General features: G+C 43.5%; 1 protein-coding gene across 1 annotated transcript; it reads right to left on the reverse strand.

Annotated features, from left to right (window-relative positions):
- Window positions 1–579: 579 nt before the first annotated feature.
- Window positions 580–20,041, reverse strand: PASK (PAS domain containing serine/threonine kinase). The gene is made up of 17 exons (XM_082767765.1): window positions 19,802–20,041; window positions 18,075–18,310; window positions 16,907–17,077; window positions 15,455–15,595; window positions 14,849–14,983; window positions 13,902–14,195; window positions 13,391–13,553; window positions 11,781–11,955; window positions 9,366–10,663; window positions 8,495–8,676; window positions 7,263–7,430; window positions 6,456–6,581; window positions 5,758–5,892; window positions 4,413–4,612; window positions 2,891–3,024; window positions 1,719–1,865; window positions 580–1,514 (listed from the first exon to the last, which is right to left on the reverse strand). The coding sequence occupies exons 1-17, from the start codon at window positions 19,962–19,964 to the stop codon at window positions 1,303–1,305; spliced, it is 4,080 nt and encodes a 1,359-aa protein (XP_082623891.1). The 5' UTR covers window positions 19,965–20,041; the 3' UTR covers window positions 580–1,302.
- Between the last annotated feature and the right edge of the window lie 427 nt (window positions 20,042–20,468).

The raw sequence follows: 20,468 nt of genomic DNA on the forward strand, positions 1-20,468 counted from the left end.
TCCCCACAGCTTCCTTTCAGGCAGTTGCAGAGAGCAATGAGGTCTCCCCTGAGCCTCCCCTTCTCCAGACCAACCCCCCCAGCTCCCTCAGCCACTCCTCACAGCACTTGTGTCCCAGGCCCTTCCCCAGCTCCATAGCCCTGCTCTGGACATGCTGCAGGGCCTCGATGTCCTTCTGGCAGTGAGGGGCCCAGAGCTGAACCCAGCTGAGTGTGATTGCATTCAAGGTGACCTGTTCCATCACCTCTCCTGGCACCGAGGTCAGGCTGACAGGCCTGTAGTTCCCCAGGTCCTCCTTACAACCCTTCTTATAGATGGGCATCACATTAGCAAGCCTGCAGTCATCCAGGACCTCTCTGGATGACCAAGACCACTGACAGATGATGGAAAGCAGCCCACCCATCTGCCAACTCCCTCAGCACCCTCAGGTGGATCCCATCTGGCCCCATGGACTTGTGACCGTCCAAGCAGAGCAAACTCCAAACAACACCCAGATGGCAATCAACCAACAAAACTAGGATGTTTATTCATTCATTATTCAGAAAGTCAAACTACATATAAAAAGTAAAAATAGCCAATAAAAATATATTCTGAGATATAAACAAAACAAGCAACATCTTTCTCTTACTGCTTTAAAGCCCAGCCTGTGTACAAACATTTATTAACTAGAAGCTTTTCTTGCCTCAGCACTCCCCTCACAGCACCAGTAACAGCCCCAGGGCAAGCACTTCTGCCTGTTAGCAGCTCTGTACCACTGCAGAAATGCTCCTTTCCAACAGCCTCAGCACTGCCTGGGCTTGATATCGAATTCCCCACTGACTGTGCAAGATCCTTTCAGGATGTCTCTGTTCCAGCAGAGTGCTGACAGCTCCTCAGTGAGGCAAAAAGCAAAACCAAGGCCAGATCTTGGACTGTGGTGTACATCAAAAGTCAGTGTAACAGGTGATCAGAACTCACTGCTGAGTAATTTGCCAATGTAAATGCAAGTATTTGCAGCAAGCGTGCTTTGTGTGCATCTAACCACTTCTGGTGAAGAACAGAAGGGACTGGGGAAAGATCAACAGCTCCTGCCTTCCACAGTCTGCACAAGAAAAATCATCTGGATGTCAAGGACTGCTCCATCAGACTACAGAAGGTGGTTCATGGCACAAGCCTCTCTCATAGCAAATCCCAGCTATTGCTCTCAGGATTTCTCAAGAAGTTCAATTTTTATGTGAGGGATCATCTTTCTCCAAGAAAGAAGTGCTTAAAATTAATTCCCATTGCCTCCTGAGTGACAGCATATGCACTGCAGCAAGGGAGCTACCGTTCCACAGGCAGGGGCTTCTGCAGAGACAGACTGCAGCGATGCCCCAGGCCCAAGCTGTGGCACTCCGCAGCCGCTGCTCCTTCCCAGTGGGGATCTGCACGTACACAGTTGGACGCATTCAAGCACGGCTCACACTCCAAGCAAGGAGCTGGAAGTCTGTCTCCTTGCACACACTCGCCAGAACCATTTCTCAATCGACTGCTTTCTAGAGAGAAAGATAAACAGTGAAGAACAAACCACAGGTTCCACTGGTCAACAGGCCTAAGTTCAAAGTAAGCTTACTTGGATATAAGACAGTCTTCTAGCAAGAACTATCTGACTAACCACAGCCAAGCCTTTTCCTATAAATCCTCCCTGCCTGCTCAGTAGGCCCCCAGTGGGGGAAAAAGCCTTCAAAACAACATCTTACCTGCCTCAGCAGAGAAGTATACCTCTTCCCAGGTATAATTACCCAGGTTGACAGGCTGCTTCAGCCAAGGATCCTCTACTAACACAGCTAGAGTCATGCGCTGCTCCGGAACAGGATGCAAAAGCCCAGCGATCAGATTCATGAGATCTGGGGAGACGCAGCAGCGAGACAAACAGTGCAGTCAATATTTTAGGTATGCTGAGAATGCAATATGATTTGTATTCAAAGAATGCAGATCTCAGTTACAAATCCTCCCTGTTAATCCCTTGTATTATCCTGCTGTCTCAGTTTCATTCACAACTACTTACATGAGCTCGGCTCTGAGAATGATCTGAGATTTCTGGGTTGTGAAAACAAGAAACCACGAGAGGAGTTATGGCACTGAGGAGGACAGACGTAGAGACATGCTACAGAGCCAACCCTGTTTCCAAGCCCAGTCTTGTCCTGCAGCCATCCCATGTTTCATCTGTGATTAAAGGTGCACTCAGGGTTCAGGGAAAGCTTCAAGAATTTACCCTTCAATTGCATCACTGCTGAAGCCTTATAACCACAGTGCTCCTAGGACCACAGAGAACTTGAAGAAGACTGACAGACTGACATGCAACTATTTTTCTACAGCTCCAAATGAAAGCAACGCCAATGTATTTTTCCTGTGAGGTCAAGCCACACAATTCATTCAGAAATTATAAATTAACAGATTATCAAACATCCCCAAAGCGACACGTTATTGGTTGGTGATTAGTTCAAGTGAGATAAAACTTGCATTGGAGCTGCACGAGTGCCATTAATGATCTTAAACTTATCTACTAGAGCCAACCCTCCCACCAAGCATTGTTCCAGTTTTCTCAGGTATAAACCTCACTGAAGTTTGACAAGCCGATAGCTTGAATCATCAAGTGGGAAGTGGGAAGTTGGGATTAAGTGGGAAGACTGGAATTTGAAACTAATAAATCATATGGTAGATAGCTGCAACGTAGGCATAAAGAACTGCAGAACTGATCTGAAAAGGATACCTCTGCTTCAGTGAACAGCTTCTTAAATCATTATAGAGAACATTTGGCACTATTTTTCCAGTTTTTCCCTTCTTCCTGGGGAATAAGTACTGCTCATACTTTCCTGAGAGAAAAGTAAATTCAGAAGCTCATTCAGAAAAGTAAATTGGAAAAAATTACCTTTTGACACAAGCCGAGGAGGATTCAGGACAGCTGCCATGGCCTCCTCCAGCTCACAGAAGGGATTCTCTCCAAATATTAGGGTATAAAGGGTGACACCAAGTGACCACATCTCCAACTCAGGGCCGTGATACCTGTGCAGAGATAGGCAAGCTTGCATAAACTCAGACTGCAAATACACAGTTGTATGCTAAGGAAGGTAAGGGAAAAAAAAAAAAAAAAAGCTGGTTGATAGCCCTCATTTCCAATTTTTGTCTTAACAGAGGAAGTTTGTGAGAATTCTCATTTTTTGAGAAAAAAATTCTTCTTCTCTGTGAAAGAAAAATAACTAAAGAACTGCCAACCAATTTCTGTTGATGAATATGTGTAATAGGCACTGAGACTTCTTACACAAGTAAGCTGGTGTCAACAGAACTTAAGTCTCCTCCTTCTTTATGATAAGCCCAAACCATCAATTAAATCTTTAAACAGAAAATCAGACACTTAATTGGAATCCCCTTTGCCCCCTCCAATCCATTTCCAAGCCAAAAGTTATTCTGAAATAAATGTTATCTAGATTCCAACTGAGAAGAAGGGACAGTTTCTCCTCAGAGCAGCAGGCTGAATTCCCAGGGCAATGTGGCTCCATCTCCCGCCTAGTTCCCAGCAGGAATTTCCTTCCCTCCTTGCATGGCTTTCTGCCACTCATTAAGGGGGGCTGCCTGAAGGATGCATTAAAAAAGTTGTGAAAAAACAAGAGCAAGGTAAGGTACTTGCAGGTACAGTTAACATTTACCTCCCTGGGATGGCTTCCCTCTGGGAGAGAGAGTGAAACTGTCAGCCTGCAGGTAAAGAGCATTCACAGAAGGAGAGAGCCGGGAAAGGACAGCTAGGATTTGGGCAGCACATCCAAGACAGCAGCAAGACAAGCTGTAAGGGAAGAATCCTCAAATCCAGAGGGGCACAAAAATGAAGGGGGAGATGAACCATGATCAAACTGCAAAAATCGATACACAGAAGTAGAAAGAGGAGAACAGAAAATGAAAGTGAGGAAAGTACAAAAAAGGCTGACATGGCAAGGGACAGATGCTATACACAAATGTTTGCTTATGAAACCTCTCTACAAGAGTAATTTTTAGTAGAGAGACAGGTAGGAAGAGGTTAGCAAATTGACATATGTATTATGAGAGACTAAGGAAAAAGGACACATTCAAGTCACAACACAGTGCATGCAGACACGTACACCAGGCTGGAGATGACAGCGGTAGACTTGGTCTTGAACAGATCTCTGCAGTAGGACAGACATCAGCATAAGGGCTTGCAAACATCTGACCAGAATAAGAAAGCCTGTCAATGGGTTTAGTCAGAAACAGCTTTGTATGTATTGAAGCCTTTGAAAATAATTTCCCTCACTGCAGTGCCCTAAATCTCACGTCAGCTTTCTGTGGTTAGATACTGTAGCAGTGCATCAATGGCAAAGCAGCTTGCACACACATTTTCTGGTGTGATGGACACAAAAGTGATTTTGCATAGGGTGACGTACGCTTGGCCGGACAGCACTTCTGGTGAGCAGTATTCAATTGTCCCACAGAAGGTGTAAAACAGCTTGCCGGGTTCCAGGTAGGCAGCCGAACCAAAGTCCACTAATTTAACTGTGAAATCTTCTGCAATGACAATGTTTTCATCCTTGATATCTCTGTGAAGGATGTTCCTACAGTGGAGATACCCAACAGCTGACACAATCTGAAAGAGGAGTGGAGAACGAGGTGTTAATTCAAGATGTCCTGGATAACACACTTGGCACCAGGGAGTTACAACAGCCATAATTTAAGTTGTTTTGACACTGTATTAATAAGATGTAGATCCCAATTTTGGTAACTGCACACAAATTCAGGAATGCCTGTCTGCATTGCTGCAGCGGGTATTACAATGCTCTCGACAGAGAAAATTAGAAAAGCAATTGCTTGCTTTCCTCTCACAGATGTGCAGGAAGATGGCGTGGTGTGCTTTGGTTAGAAGCATCAGAGCTTATTGTTACAATGCTGCAGGTTACTTTATTTTTATCCCAGCTTCATCTGGATGGCCCTTTGATTCCTCCAAAAGGATGTTACTGCGTGCCTCCAATGCTGCAGGATGACAAAGCACTTAAGAGTGAAGTTTGGTATAAATAATATACTCACTCCATTTTTCTTGCTGCACGATTCATGCTACAGTGCTATAATTAAGAACAGCATCAGAATTATATCACCTTGGAGACAATCTCGATCCCTACCACAATATATCTGAGCGAGAAGAGAAGATAGTTAAGGGAGAAAAGCATCTATTTATAACACAAAGCTCCCTCTGCAGAGAAATACTGTACAGGGCTGAAGTAACAAAGCATCCCCATAAACTCAAGGGTGGCTTAGGGAAGAGGCTGATCGGCCCTTTACACCCATTGCCATTCTAAAACAAGCACTGGTCTAAGTGAGAGCACGGCTTTTAGTGAGGCTTGGCGTAACTTCTGGGCACCTTCCTCCTCCCCCAGAGGAGCAGCTGCCACACGAATGGGCTCGAATGCTGCTACAGCCACAGCCAAGAGGTGAGCAATCTCTGTAGGAAGCCCTAATAGGAAGTACGGTCCACTACTTTGTGACACTTTTCTTGTAAACACTTGTGACACATTTCTACCTAAACCTTGAAAAGGTTTCTGTGGGTGGGTAGCATTTCTGTTAGCGAGACATCAGCCCTGCAGAATAAGGTAGAAAAGCTCTGCCAGTAGTGAGTATGACTGGGGGAATATAGCCATGCCTACTGATTAGCCAGTCCTTCCCAGAGAAATAGCATCCCGGATCTTACACTAACCACGTTTTACCAGCATGTAGCAATTGTATGTTCCCAGCACTCACCTGCCTGAATAGATAGCTTGCTAATGGCTCATCCAAATCAGGCTGATTATCAATGAATGTAAAGAGATCCAGACCAGATCCATGCTTCTCCATCACCAGCTGGAAGAAGTGTTCATTTTCCAACACATCCAGCACCTATAAATAACAGACTATTTTTTTTATCATGTACTTCACCTCAAACTCATATTATTAATATTATTTATTTGAATTAAACAAATGCTACTTTCCCCTTGGAGATTTAATCAAAGTACACTATAACCTTTGAAGTCTTTGCTGAGTACAAATGCTTCTTGAAAAGAGAGCAGAACTAAAAATCTAGAGCAATTCTCTTCCAGAAAACAAAGAAACAAAAAACAACAAACAACAGGAATCAAGATGTATCCAAATTATTTATCAAACTAGTACACGTTCAGTTGTGATGTCGTACATCCACTGCCAAGATATGCATCCGGAAATAATGTACAGACTTTCTTTCTGCTAGATGCACACCTCTGGATCTGTGCTTACATAAATTGTTTGTGGCACAAGCGTATAACAGCAAGTGACAAACCCTCCCAAATAAAGCACGATGGTTCTTTCCAGAGAGGTATCTTTATCAGACAGCACTTCCTCACTCCTGAAGAAGAGGCACAAGGCTCCAAGGGTTCAAAGTAGACACGTGATCCAGTTCAAACTGCATTTACTCTGAGTTACTGTACCTTAATGATACTGGGGTGCTGCAGCTTCAACAGGATTGAGATTTCTTGAGTAACTCTCCCCACGTCAGGATCATCTACCCAGCAGTCTTCAAGCACTCTCTCCTTCCAGATGAACTTCACAACAACCTAAGCAGACAAAGCATTTCAGTATTGCCTACAAGAGCAGGGCTTTAGGTGTTTGGCAAGTCAATTTACAAGAAAAATGTTCATGAATCATATAGCTCAAAGGACAGAAGTAATCTGATATACATTGCTTTGCTTATAACATCTATAAACATCTTTAAACTAATTTACTCCTAGATACCAAATGATTCACAGAAATGGAAGGTATTTATTGTTCTTTTTCCTTTTACTACTGATAAAATCAAATTTACCCAAAATACTTCTGGTAAAGAGGGTCCCATAACCTCAACATATCTATTCCACAGTGAAGTAACCACGTTCTTGAGTTGTGGCACGATAAACTTTGGAGTGTGCCATTCACTTTAGCAACATTAAGATTAAGGTCTGTAGTTCTCTTAATCCTAAAGTATACTTCTTTCAACGGGTTAACATTGCTACATAGTCAGTCTCATTCTGTGCCTGCTGCCTCAGGTAACAGTTTACACCTTATATCAATTCAAACATGTTGCTGTCCTGTTTCCATAAGGTCAGTGATCTCAGATTCCCATCAAAAAATGAAGGAAAGCCCTGACCTATCAAAGAGCATCTTTTAATGGTATAGTATTGACTTTATATGGACGCTCTAGCCTTTCAGTTTTGATCCTAGAATATTTACTGCAATGATACGTGAAAGAAATATTTAACCTCCTGGTGATCCTTCTTGTCCCTGGCAGTCCAGACAAAGCCAAAAGATCCTTTGCCTATAAGACTGAGAGTGTCGTATTTTTTTGCATATTCTCCCTCACACGCCCTCAATCTTTCAAGCTCTTCAGCTCTTCGGGAATTCTCAAACAGCGAAGTTGATCTGATGGCCTAGGCACAGATTGAAAAAAAAAAAAGTTAGCAAGAAAATGAAAGGTAAAGAAAATACTGAAAAGAAACTACACTTCTACAAAATCAGCTAAAAGGAGCATCTTTGTTTTTAATAGCAAGAACTGTACGTTGATGTAACCATCATCTTACACGACAAGTTAATTCAGCAGTCTGCTCTCAGCAGCTGTTGATACTGCTTAATGCAGTGAAAGGTAAAGAAAAAAAAAAGAATATGCACTTGAGAAACTTGTATAAAATTCTCTGTGCACTTTACATTTCAATAAACATTCAGCTCCTGGGAGCTGCACACAGTTTGGATCTATCAGCACTATACATATGTCTAAATAAAATAATCATAAAATCCAGCTATGTAAGCACTTAATGAATGCATATATTTATTTCAGGGATCTATAATTACCTATGTCAAGTGATCAAAGATATTGTTTTCTGCTATGGCCCTGGTCAAAGTACTGTCAGCTTTCCATCCCACTACTACTAAAAAGCAGGCATGAGCCGTTGTGCTTTCAGGATACACAGCACTGGTGCACACCTACTGTTCAGCTATGTGGTGTAAGCTTTCTGTACACCATGCAGACTGCAACATCTCCAGAGGGAGCTAAACAAAATGCAGTTTCCTCTTGTTGACACAAGTCAGTAAATGAAAGCTTTCAGCTTAGTATTCCCTTTCTTAATAAGGCTATGGCATTGATGCCAGTGTGACTACAGTCATTTAAAAAATAGCTTTACCACACTGGTATAAACCTCCACTGTAGATATACTTACACCAGCCTAAGAACAAATTTAAAATCAGGTGCTTTTACTACTCAAGTTAACTTGAATTGTAAACCTGGGAAAGCTAATTACACTAAGCCAAACACGCACTACCAGAAATGTTACAATAGTCATTTGTTGGTTTTAGAGCAATGAAATACTTCTTTTGATATAGAAATAGGAAAACCAGGAAACAGCAATACCCCCTGCCCCAGCCTCATGGCATGTTGTAAGTGGAGAAACTTCTCAGCTTTAGCTTCAGCTCAGCATTATATAACAGTGGAGTTTCTTACTTCTCCAAGGCTGTGCGTTGAAAGATCTGCAGTGGACTGGGTAGAGCTTGCTAGGCTGGAGAGCAAAAGCTGAGTCTTTGCTGCTGCTTCTTTCTGGCTCTGTAGAAGGTCTTTCACCACCCAGACACAGAAAAGCATGGCAGGGTCCTGCAGTTCTACACGTTTTACTTCAAAGAGTATACCTGTGGAAACAGGTCAGGAAGTTAAAATGGTGGAATCAAGCATAAGTGTAATGAAACCACAGTTAGCTTAGGATGAAACCCTGAGTTCTTGAACGGAGTTCCTGCAGTTTCTTCATTACTTCTTGGGGGAACACCTACACTGGAAAGATTCATCTGAGGGTGGCTGACAGAAGCACAGCTCTTCTAAACATACCTGGAGGTTACTGCCACAGTGTCCCATCTCCCCCCTTGGCAGAAATTTTAGTCAGTGTACAACTAGGACTGTTAATTTCACATTATTATTCAAAATGGCATAAAACCTGGGATTTTATACAAGTAGCTACAGAGTCCAGCTTGAAGGAGTGAGTGAAACATCCAGTTTTACAATTTAAATGCAAGTTTTACAATGGAGGTTGGATTTGCTGTTCAGGATCAGTTATCAGTTTCAAATCTTTTAATTGTGTTTTAAGAATATTTCTGACTATTCAATCTGCATTAATTTCTTAGTAACTTTACATTTTTACCACCTGCTGTTCCAATGCCCTTTGCATAGAATTAAATCCTGGTTTTCTTTCTAGATGCTAGAGCTTCCTTCCTTCCTTCTCCACTGTGAGCCTCTAACCCCGAACTACCTGCCTTCTGCAAAAACATGGGTGAAGAACAGCGCCCCAGTAAGAGTTCTGGGAAGGGGGGAAATAGGTTTAACTTACTTAACTGTGAACCATCTCTGTGACAGCAATTCCCAGTGTAGCTGCCTTCCAGAATCTCTGCATTCAAAGGAGGTGCTGGATTCAGTCTTCCTTCTTGTTTCACAGGGGTAGATGTTACTTTTATCTCTGTATTTTCCTGCCCATCCGATAGACAGTCTTCTTCAGGATCTCCTTCACTTTTCAGTGGGTTTCTGTTGATGTTATCCCCCACAGTCTCCACAGAAGTTTCAGATTTATCAAGAAATACTTCGGAGGATCCTTCAGAGTCTTCCAAATGTTGTAGGTAGGCCAGCCACCCGGAACCACCTTCTATGGCAACACCATTCAATAGCTGCTTTTCGTGCCCAGTTGAAAAAGTGCTGTTCTGAGTTAGCATATTGCCAACAGCTGAGCCCAGTGCATTAGAGGAAGACACCCCAGGATCTGCAGTAGCACCTAAACAATTGGCTGAGTTCCCCTTGACACCAATATTCAGATCAAGCTCCTCAAGACCAGAGCGAATACAGCTCAGCTCAGCATCTGATTCTTTAACATCTTCGTGTTTTGTGGCAACTCCCAGTGCAGAAGCAGTGCAACCCATTTCATTTCCTGAGTGAACATCATGGATACTACTTCTTCCATTTGCAAAGGAAAATGATGAAGCATCATTTAGCAGGCAGCTTTCAATGACAGCGTGATCAACATTAGAAAGTTTTGCATCACATATTAAGCTTGTTTTTGACAACTGTCCTCTAGCCTCATGGCTTTGAAAGTCTGGTGTTGTCCCAGACCATGGCTCATTTATTTTTGGTGTTCTGGATGAGTTACAAGCAAAACTGGAAGGCTTGTCCACACCATGGGATGCAGTATCTAGCTTGTCTTCTGGGCTGTAAGAAACAGTAGATGGGCTGACATTTGCTGAGGAAGACTGTCCCTGAGTATCAGTGGAGTGCTGATCCTCCAGCATTGCAAATGGTAACCTAGAGACCTGCTGACAATTTAATTCCTTTAGGTCCTGATGACCAACTTCTAATGGATTAGGAAAAATACCACTCTCACCAGCATTTCCAGTCTCAGAGGTGCCAGATGCTGCACTGTGGCTGCTTCTTACTGAAGTCTTTGTGTTCTGACCTGAATCCAACTGTTCTGAAGCAGATGACGTGGGAGAGACCCTTGAATGGCATATTTTCTGAGAATTATACAATCCTGCTTTTTCCACCACTCTGCATTGTTCCACTGCTCTGATTCTGTCAGGCCAGGTTTCAGGAGAAGGCTCTTCACAGCGGGCTGACGGACTGTCAGCGACAATGCTGTCTTCACTGCAAGGATTCAGAGTTATTAGTGAAACCCTGATGACAAAAGAATGAGAAAAGTCACCTGTATCCTACTCATTCTTCTGTTACTATGTTCATTATTTAAAACATGCCCCAATCATTTTATTATTTTAAAAGAAAAAGGCAGCAAAGTCTTGATACAAGCACCCACAATCGTAAAAGATTCCATCTTCACCAGAGAGCAGGTACACTTGAATGGCAGTCTTTCCTTATGGATTATTTCCTTCTCTAGCTTAATTTCGAACTACATTTCATAGACCATTTACCACAACAAAAAGCCAATACACATGGCAGAACACTTCCAGTCCTGAGAACAGAAGATCTCTGTTATGCTTCCAGCTATTTTTTTTAACTACAGTTAATTGAAGCCCACAACACAAAGTATTTTATTAACATTTCTATCAGTAAAAATGCAGAATAGAAAAATAGTCCATGTAGTAAAGCAGCTACAATCCAAGTACAATACAGATATATAAAGGAAAAACAGACTATGAGTCTGTTTAGAAAATGACAAGAACTGTGCTGTAGTAGTCTGTACACTAAAAAAGGCAGCAAACATTTTCTGAGAGTTGGAATCGTTAGTGTGGAATGTTTAAAGTTTTACTTAAGCTAAAATGTGTGCATCATATAGGTTCTTGTGCAGAATTTCTAATTTTGTTACAGAAAAAAAAAAAAAAAAGAAAGATGCAGGACTCTACTAACAGAATAAGCTGTCTTAATGATGGTCCCACTGACCTCCATTCCAGGTAACCTGGCTTCAGTGCAATACCAGCTAGTGGATACCAAGGAAGGAAATAAACATTCACCATTTCTTATCTATTAAGATAGGGCCTAATTAACTTCCCCAGCCTGAGTGAAACATTTGGTACTCATTAGAGATGAAACACCCGTAACTCGAAGTTGTATGGATCTCAGCAAAAATCTAAGGTAGGCAAAGCTCAATCAGTCCTGCAAATAGCACTCAGATTCTAAAGAGAGATGGGTGCAGGAGGCTCTTGTTACGCCTTCCACAAATACCAGAGGTGAAAAACATTTTTTCCTTGTGATTGCCACCACAGGTTTTCATTTTTCAAAGTGAGGTTGTGGTTCATAGAAGGCCTACCTATCAGAGGACATGGATGCCACTTCAGGAGATGAGGGAGTAGATGCGAAACCGCTCCCATTCTTTTGCTTAGTCTCCCCATGAAGTAATCTGTCTTCTTTGTGACCTCTTTCTAATTTCTTCTCTTCATCTCTTGACAGAGGGCTGGCTAAAGATGCAGCCACAAAGCTGCTGCCTGTACCAAACAAAAAATAAGACCACACCAATTTAACCTTTTATATTTATGCTTCAGGGTTCACAGTGATTAAAAATAACCTAGGAACTGCACTGGTCTGTCTTGTATGAGTATGAAAGACTTGATTAAGGCAAAGTGGTCCAAATACAAGCACTCCACTCTACTTTGGCTTGAAAAATTCAATGCAGCAATCTAAATATTTCAGGGCAGCTAAAATTTACTTTCCTATCAAAGCTTTTGGACAGGTATTAACCTTCTGGATTAGCTACTTGGGTTGAAATTCAGAGACCTAAGAAGGCAAATGACTATACAGAGACTGGAAATAAGGCTTTCATACAAACAGCAGCAAGAGAGCCCCGAATACACATATGCTCCCCACCCCAGACACTTAAAATGGAAAGTTTTATAACTCACTGAAATTGCAGGATGAAAAAGAAAGAGCGTATAGTCCAAACATGGTTAAGACAAAGAATAAGATAAGAACTTCCTGAGCAAGTGAGCGAAAAAAGATCAAAAGGGAAGAACACGAGCTTGCAAGATGAATCAGGTGTTGATGCTGCAAAAGGTAACAAGTGAACAAATCTAGATTAGAAACTAGAACAATCACTCCATTTAGTAAAGGCTGAGTACAAAAATTGTTTCCTCACCGAAGAGCTGAATTACTTCTAGATTAGAGGCACCACTCCACAAAAAAAAAAATTACTTAAGAAATTGCACAGTCTACTAACTCTCCTTTTATCCAGTAGCAGCTGTGCATTGGTTCTGATGCAGCTGTGCATTTCTAAGCAAAGGAAAATAAAAATGCAAACAGGAAAATGTTTTTCTGTCTCCTATGATTTTTTAACAGACATCTTGTGATACAGATGAAAGTATGCACTTTCTGGTGTTCTCTGTTTTGGGCAGAGTTAGCTGGAAGATCAGATTTGGAGACATGGAGCTTCCTTGCTTCTGTTTATTGTGTTCAGAGAAATAGAATTTTGATAATTTCTTTGTAAATACAACAAGCTGCACCAGAGCATGCGATGCCTCCTAATTGAAACAACACAGCAACGCAACACTGAATATTAGCCAGCAACATGAGCCAATACATAAGATTGTCAGAATTTTCTTTAAAATATTAGTCCTAAGTATCTGCACATCTATTGCAATGTTGTCATGAAAGCTAAATTCTACAAATCTCAAGATACTTGAAGTTCCTAGCAGGGGAGAAAGGGAAAGAAGTGTTCAGTAAGTACAAAGCGTTCTCTATTAACAGTGTAATTTCTGACTTGGATAATAAGTTTCATCTTAGCAACAGAGAGGAGCACAACCTTACATGAACAATTTTGTTCACCTTAGGTTACAGTGGAAATCCCATTTAACAACTGCGTAGCAGTACATGGCTTTTACAAAGCACATCCCATTTCTGTAGCAAAATCTCTTCTCTTTGCTTTACCTTTGTTATAGCAGCTAGAACCAGTTGTATGGCAGGCAGTAACATCTTCAAAGAAGCACTCACTCTCTGTCCCCACAGAGTCGTCAAGAGGAGGTAATGGCAAGGAACAGTCATTGCTTCTTTCCATGTTGTTATAGAAACCAGGGATCAGGAACGTTATGTTCTAAAACACAGAATGCAACCTGCTAAGCTGACTCCGACAGACTGGGGGCAAATCCTAGCAGTGATAGCGGCCCTGACTCTCATGGGCAGCTGGGCAAAACCAATCCACGTCACTGGTGGAGAACATACACGTGTGCAGATTGCTTTGGACTACTTGAAATCCACGCCAGCTCCTCAGCACTACAAAACAGCTACAGCAAGAGAATTTGTGTATCATCTCACAAGCCACTCGCTCAACACATTAACGCAGTTTTGTGACAGGCAGAAACACACACAAATGACTTTACAACTCCAGTGGATACGTTGCCAGACACAGCACTCATGGGGGGGATTAATATCACTGCCTTACCTTTCCCAACAGTTCTTTCTTCTCATAGCCAAACAGCGTTAAAGCAAAACTGTCCTTGATGCAATGAATGGTTCCATCTGACTGGACAGTAATAAGGCCACTGATGGTGGATAACACTTCAACTGTAGCAGAGTAATGATAGTCTATGAAAGAGTCTTCTTTTTCTGTCTGTAGAACACCGTTGTTCTGCACTGCTGTTTGGTCCTCCTCCAGAAGGCTAACTTGCAGCTTTAGGCTGAGAGGAAACGTGTTACCCTCTCTGGATCGACCTACAGCTCTCTGGATCCTGAGGTTCTAAATTAGAGCAAAACAAAACAAAACCATGGAAAATCCCTAATAAAATGCTTAGGGTTTATTTCAGTATTCACATAAAACAACATAGCCAAGTTCTCAGGAGAAAGGAGCACAAAAAGAAAAACAAACCAATCTTGTGAATATCAAAATGAACAAAGTCTGTTTTTCTAAGGTTTCAGAGCCCAAAGGTGACCTGCTGCATGAAAATCCTGATGACAAAGACCAGGAAACTCAGCAAGAGACATTAATAAGGCCTCTTTCAACTGTCTAGCTGCCTATTCCATAGCATTTGCAAGACCCAGATACTCTTCAGACTTTTACTCGTCAGACAAATATGTCTGAAATTAGCTGAAGAATTCAGAGTAACATCAAGGAGCTGACTCAGATAACATTTTCTTACAAAGCCAGGCTTCTGATGGATTGGAGGAAATTATCTTTCACCACGACAGGATCCACAAGAGGTCAGGGCTTGGGCTTATTCCTCGTTAGAAAACACACAGACAGCAGCTCCATAAAGCAGCAGACTCTTTTTAATGGGACTTGTGCTTCTCTCTGAAAAGGTTTTCTTCTCTTACATAAAGAGGGAAAGCACTGTGCACCTACGACCCAAGGGAGAAGGGTATAGAACAATGTGGCTGGCACTCATACTATACCTTTGGAATTTTTTTGCCTAGAAGAGGGATCTGCACAGATGGAACCAGGTCCTTTATATGGAGCCCAACTACTTCTTCCAGCGTTGGGTAGCCATGGAGATGGGCAAAAAGAAGGTCGCATGATGTAATCTCTCCCTTGGGAAGAAGATGTACAGGACTATTTTAACATTTTAGCCACAGTCCACACAATCTTTTAACAACAGTCTCTGCAAGCATCTAAGCAAACAGCAGAAGGTTTCATTCTGGTGCCTCTTCACAAGTACAATTAACTCAGTAAAAGCAGACAAGGCACAACTCAACCCTTCTCCCCTCTTTCAGTTTAAAGCCATTCCCCCTTGTCCTATCCCTACACCCCTGACACAGTCCCTCCCCAGCTCTCCTGCAGCCCCTTCAGGCCCTGGCAGGCTGCTGGGAGGTCTCCCTGGAGCCTTCTCTTCTCCAGGCCCAACACCCCCAGCTCCCTCAGCCTGTCTTTGCGGTCCTCCCCTGGACTCATTCCATGTCCTGCTTGTGCTGGGAGCCCCAGAGCCTACCAGTTTTCAGACACTTCACTTCCACAAACTGTGACAAACCGATGTCTCATTTGATGATTAGGAAAACACTCACATCAACCCTGAAGGAAACGAAGGCTGAAAGTCTTTCCACTGGCTCCAGCAGAACCACACAACACTTGTTGTCCTTGCTTTTTATTCGCCTCAGCCAGACCGAGACAGGGATCTTCTGTTTGAGACGGCCTATGACATCCACCTTTCCAGAGAATTCAGAGACGTAGTTAGAATTTACTAAGACCATGGTTACTTAGCAAGAATTTCAAACAAGAATAAGATATTAAACCAAGACACCTCTCCCTCATTGTTAGGAAAACCCTTTTTTCTTGAAAACTTATTAGTTCTTATTGGAAGAAACATAGCTTTAATACAGAGTTGGTAAAGAGTGCACATAATTCACTGTTGTTGCTTTGCTTTCCTCTTCCCCAGCCTCAGGAAGACTCAAGGCGTTTTCATTGGTATAATAAATGTGTTGATCTCATACCTTACTTCCATGAAAAATGCTTTTCAGAGATGCTTTACCTAAGAGATGCCCCACAAAGCTGATGAGCACTCCACATCAGTAATGCAGTTTACTTTCAGCCGCAGAAGCAGCAGCTTCATTTCTTAAGGGAGATTCTTCTCAAATCAGAAAATGCTTACTTATCTGATAACCTGCAGTGTTCACACTAAGACTTTTATCTTTTTTAATCTGATCTTGACAGAATGGGTTTATAAATTACGCAGTGACTCTACGGCAGCCTATAGAGCACTTGGCTGTAGTTCAGAGTCAGAGTCTCTGATAAAGACATTTAATTTTAATTCTGGATTTACCTAACCAAGCTTAAGATGTTTTTTTGCTATACCCACTTGAGGATTCAGGAAGATCACACTCTAAGGTATCGACAATTTCAGTACAAAAATAACCCATCAGTAGGAATTAGCTTATCTTCCAACTGTTTTCTAGTGACAGCTTCAACAGCAGCAAAAGAGTTTCAAGACACTTCTCAGGCAGTTCTCTTAAAAACAGCCCTATTATAGGCAAAACATTACTTCCACTCTTTGCACCACCCAGGGGGTTTTGTCACAAACATTTCCCAGTATTTGATTGACATGTAATATATGGAACGCACAGCTCAATTAAAGATCATTTAAAAATATTGTAAAATACCAGGCAACTGGGAACTTCTCCATAATAAGGTTTTCCATGCTAAGCAATCCATATTGATTTTTTTTTTTTTTTTTTTTTTAAATCAAGTGTCCTTGAAGCTCTAATTTGGTCAAGTCATCCTGACTATACATGTTGGCAGCTGGCAAGCTCTCATCAGTGCCTCCCAAACCACATTTTACCTTCTGAACACCTACATTTGCAAACAATTAAACAAAACAGTCTGACAAATAACTTAATTGACAAATGCCCAATCAGTTAAGTACGTATGGAAACCAGACTGAAAAAAAAAAAAAAGCCAACACCTTAAGCCCCACAAATATTATACATGGTGGGAAATATTTGGTTGAACGTTTCACATACCACAGATCCTGAAAACACCGACGAACATTCATCAGTTTCTAAGGACTCCTCGCCCACAGCTTCCCACATCTCTCGGCTGCATTTGGATATGAAGCGGGATAACTTTTGGCCAATGAGCTCCTGACTACTGTACCCAAGCAGCTTGCAGGCTTTGTCATTAGCCACTAGAATCTAGAAGAGGAAAAAAACAAAACAAAACACCACAAGAATAAAAGCTGTGTGTTGTATTTATAGAACATCACCTCCTCAGGCTGTTGCTTTAATGTATTGTAATGTCAGTTCCCCTTGGTGGAAGCGGGGTGGTCCTCTCAAACTCTGAAATCTACGAAATCAATTCACCAAAGCTTCTTGTTCTAAGACATCCATTGCCCAAGTATCTTCTCGGTTAAAAGTGTTTGAGACATTGCTGTTCTTTTAGGCTTCTTGCTTGCTTTTAGCTACCTGCCCCCTCCAACCTCTCGTGTTGTTTCAGTAATTAAATCCCTAGAGGCAACATGACAATTTATCTGCAAGCAAAGCCTGGGCAGGCCACAAAATTTTATCCACTCCTAATGGGAAGCAATAATCACACGAGTCATTGGCATGCTTACACCTCTGTCACAGACCAAGTTAGGATTAAATGTCTTTAAGATGGAAAGGCCCAAAGTGTCAGCTCAAGCTAAAAATGGCACAGCTCTTAAAGGCTTTTAGCACTCAATTTTACATCAGTGTTTCTGTTGGGACAGAAACAGAGAAAATCCATCTCTCCCAGTACAAAAAAAGAAGTGCATTTACTGGACTGAGAGAGATGTCATGCTACCATGAACCCATCCTAGGGTCAGTAGTTCCTAGACAGAAGGCTTGAAGCATATTTTACTTTTCTTTTCTTCCTTTATGCCACATCATGGCTGCACTTTCCTTTATTCCCTTTTTCTGTCTGCAAAAAAGACTCGAGACATCAGTGCTCCCAGCACTGACTTGTGTAATTTGCTAACTACAACCTGCAATGAAAGCACACGCTCTGTCAGTCTTTACAAAATTACCGAGCCTGAGCTGACTACAAAATGCCTTCCTGACATGATAATATCTTGCAGATCCAAGTAAGGTAGCAGGCATTTTAGCCTGTACGGTGCCACACAGCCTACATCAGCCACGCATTGAGTAGCTTAGCAGTTCCCACTGCAAATACCTCCGTTGTGCTGGTATCCACGGTGAAGATGGCCTTGTTTGCATTGCGTGCAGCAGCCGGGAGGTGCTGGCTGGATTCCTCCACAGCGAGAGCATGCAAAAAGGAGTTAGAAGCAGAACTTCCGATGGAATTGGAGAGAGCGGAAGAGTCCAACTGAGCCCAAGAGTTACTGATTTTGCTGGTACAAACGTTATGAGCTGCCAGTGAAGACAAACAATAAGAGCTCCATTTCTCCCCTGTGAGAACAGAAAGATCAGCTCTGTAGTTGTAACAATCTACTATAGGAGTATTAGAGAAATTAATTAATAAAAAAACAGTTGTTGGCTGGAGTCAAGTAATTTCATCCCAAAATATGCTCCCTGGATTCTTTAAGAAGTGACAATAAAATAAAATCAACAAGACTAGAGACAACAGAAACAATGATAATAAACGTATCTTTTTGAGTCACAGCCACTGGAACGATTAAACTCCATCCATAGTTTAGAAAAAAATCGCCAGTGTGCAAATAATTCAAGCAGACAACTCAGGTTTTTCTTCTGCTTAAGTTAACAGTTTAAAGGGGTTTGAATTATCTCAAGATAAAATTGAAAGTGTTATTACATATAATTACAGCTCAGAGTTAGTCAGAAGCTGGTTAATTAACTACTCACAAGAAGTGACACTGAAATACCTGTGCCCACACCACCACAGAATCACAGAATCGTAAAATCTCCCTAGTTGGAAGGGACCCACGAGGATCACCGAGCCCAACTCCTGGCTCCACACAGGTCTACCCAAAAATTCAGACCATATGACTGAGAGCACAGCCCAAACACTTCTTAAACTTTGACAGGCTCGGTGCTGTGACTGTGTCCCTGGGGAGCCTGTCCCAGTGAGCGACCACCCTCTCGGCGCAGAACCATTTTACGTTATACATGTCAAGTGCCTACATGAAAATTCTCAACAGTTCTGACTGGAAAAAATGCTTCCTTGGGAAGCGGCACCAGCAACCCAACACCACTGGGCTGTCAGCAGCAACAGAGGCATTAGGGGCAGGTCACATCTCTGTGTCCGTACACCACGTCCCCAATGATGGTGCTCACCGCAATACACCAGAGGCGGCCGTACCCAAAGGGGCAAAGGGCAAAGCCCTTACTGTCAGGGTGTAATAGCGTACGTTATATAGAGCCTGTTGTGTAGAGACAATATGACATAAAAGGTATGTTATGTAGAGCCTGTTGCGTATATAAAATATGACATAAAGCATGTTATATAGAACCTATTGCATATATAAAACATGACATAAAGCGTATGTTATAGAGCCTATTGCACATATAAAGTATGGCATAAAGCTTATGTTATATGGAACCTATCATATATATAAAATATGACATAAAGTGTATGCTATATGGAACCTACTGTATAGATAACATATGACACGAAGTATACATTACATGGAACCTATTGTATATATACAATATGGCATAAAGCATGTTATACAGAGCCTGTTGTATATATACGATATGACATAAAGGGCATGTTATATAGAACCTGTTGCATATATAAAACATGACACGAACCGGACGTTACACGGCACTCATCATACCCAAACCGTGACATACGGAGCCGATCACGACTCCCGTGTCCCCGTGTGGGCCCTGTGCCGTTCCCAGCCCCTCACGAGCTCCCCGGCCCCGCTCCCAACCCCCCCATGTCGGCTCCCCCGTCCCGCAGCGCCCCGCGCTCACCGGGCAGCGCCGCCCCGCGCCGGCACAGGCGGCCCAGCCGGCTCCTGCCGCCGCCACCGGCCCAGGGGCGGCCCCCGGCGGAGCCCCCCGGGGCGCTGAGGCGGAGGCCGGGCGCGGAGGCCGGGCGGCTCCCCCCGGGGGGGCCCCGCGCCTCAGCGGCCATCACCGGGCCGGGGCGCAGGGGGGCGGGACGCGGCGGCGCCGCCGTCCAATAGGAGAAGGAGCTGGCGGAGCGACGCGACCGGCAGCCAATAGGACGCCGCGGCGCGTGTGGCGGGCCGTTCGAACGCTACGCCGGTGCTAGGCGCCTGCCGCCCGTTGCTAGGGGTGCTCGGGCCCGTGCCGGCGGTGGATGGGAGGGGCCCGAATTGGCCCGGCCAGGCTGGCGACCGCCCTCGGAGCGGGCTGCGGGCGGAATGAGCGGGCGGAGCGCCGGGCGCGTGAGGAGGAGGGAGCCGCTCCTCACCCCGCCGGGAACTACAACTCCCGGCAGGCAGCGGGAGGAGTGAGCGCATGCGCACCAGCGCCGGGCTCCCCGGGCCAGCCCCCCCGCCCCGCTGGGGCGCACGGCCCGCGGCGGCGATTGGCTGAGGCGCGGCGGGGGGGGCGGCCCCTGATTGGCCGCGGCCGGCGGCGAGGCGGCTTCCGGCGGGGGGCGGGGGGAGGA

This window comes from Aythya marila, assembly GCF_965140915.1.
Source record: "Aythya marila genome assembly, chromosome: 9".
Taxonomy (NCBI): Eukaryota; Metazoa; Chordata; class Aves; order Anseriformes; family Anatidae; genus Aythya; species Aythya marila.

Coding starts and splice junctions, on each gene's coding strand:
- PASK (XM_082767765.1), bottom strand. CDS start 19,964: ATGGCCGCTGAGGCGCGGGGCCCCCCCGGGGGGAGCCGCCCGGCCTCC. Junction 15,596..16,906: donor CGGTGTTTTCAGGATCTGTG/GTATGTGAAACG, acceptor TTCTCTGGAAAG/GTGGATGTCATAGGCCGTCT. Junction 5,893..6,455: donor AGCACCCCAGTATCATTAAG/GTACAGTAACTC, acceptor TGTTATTTATAG/GTGCTGGATGTGTTGGAAAA.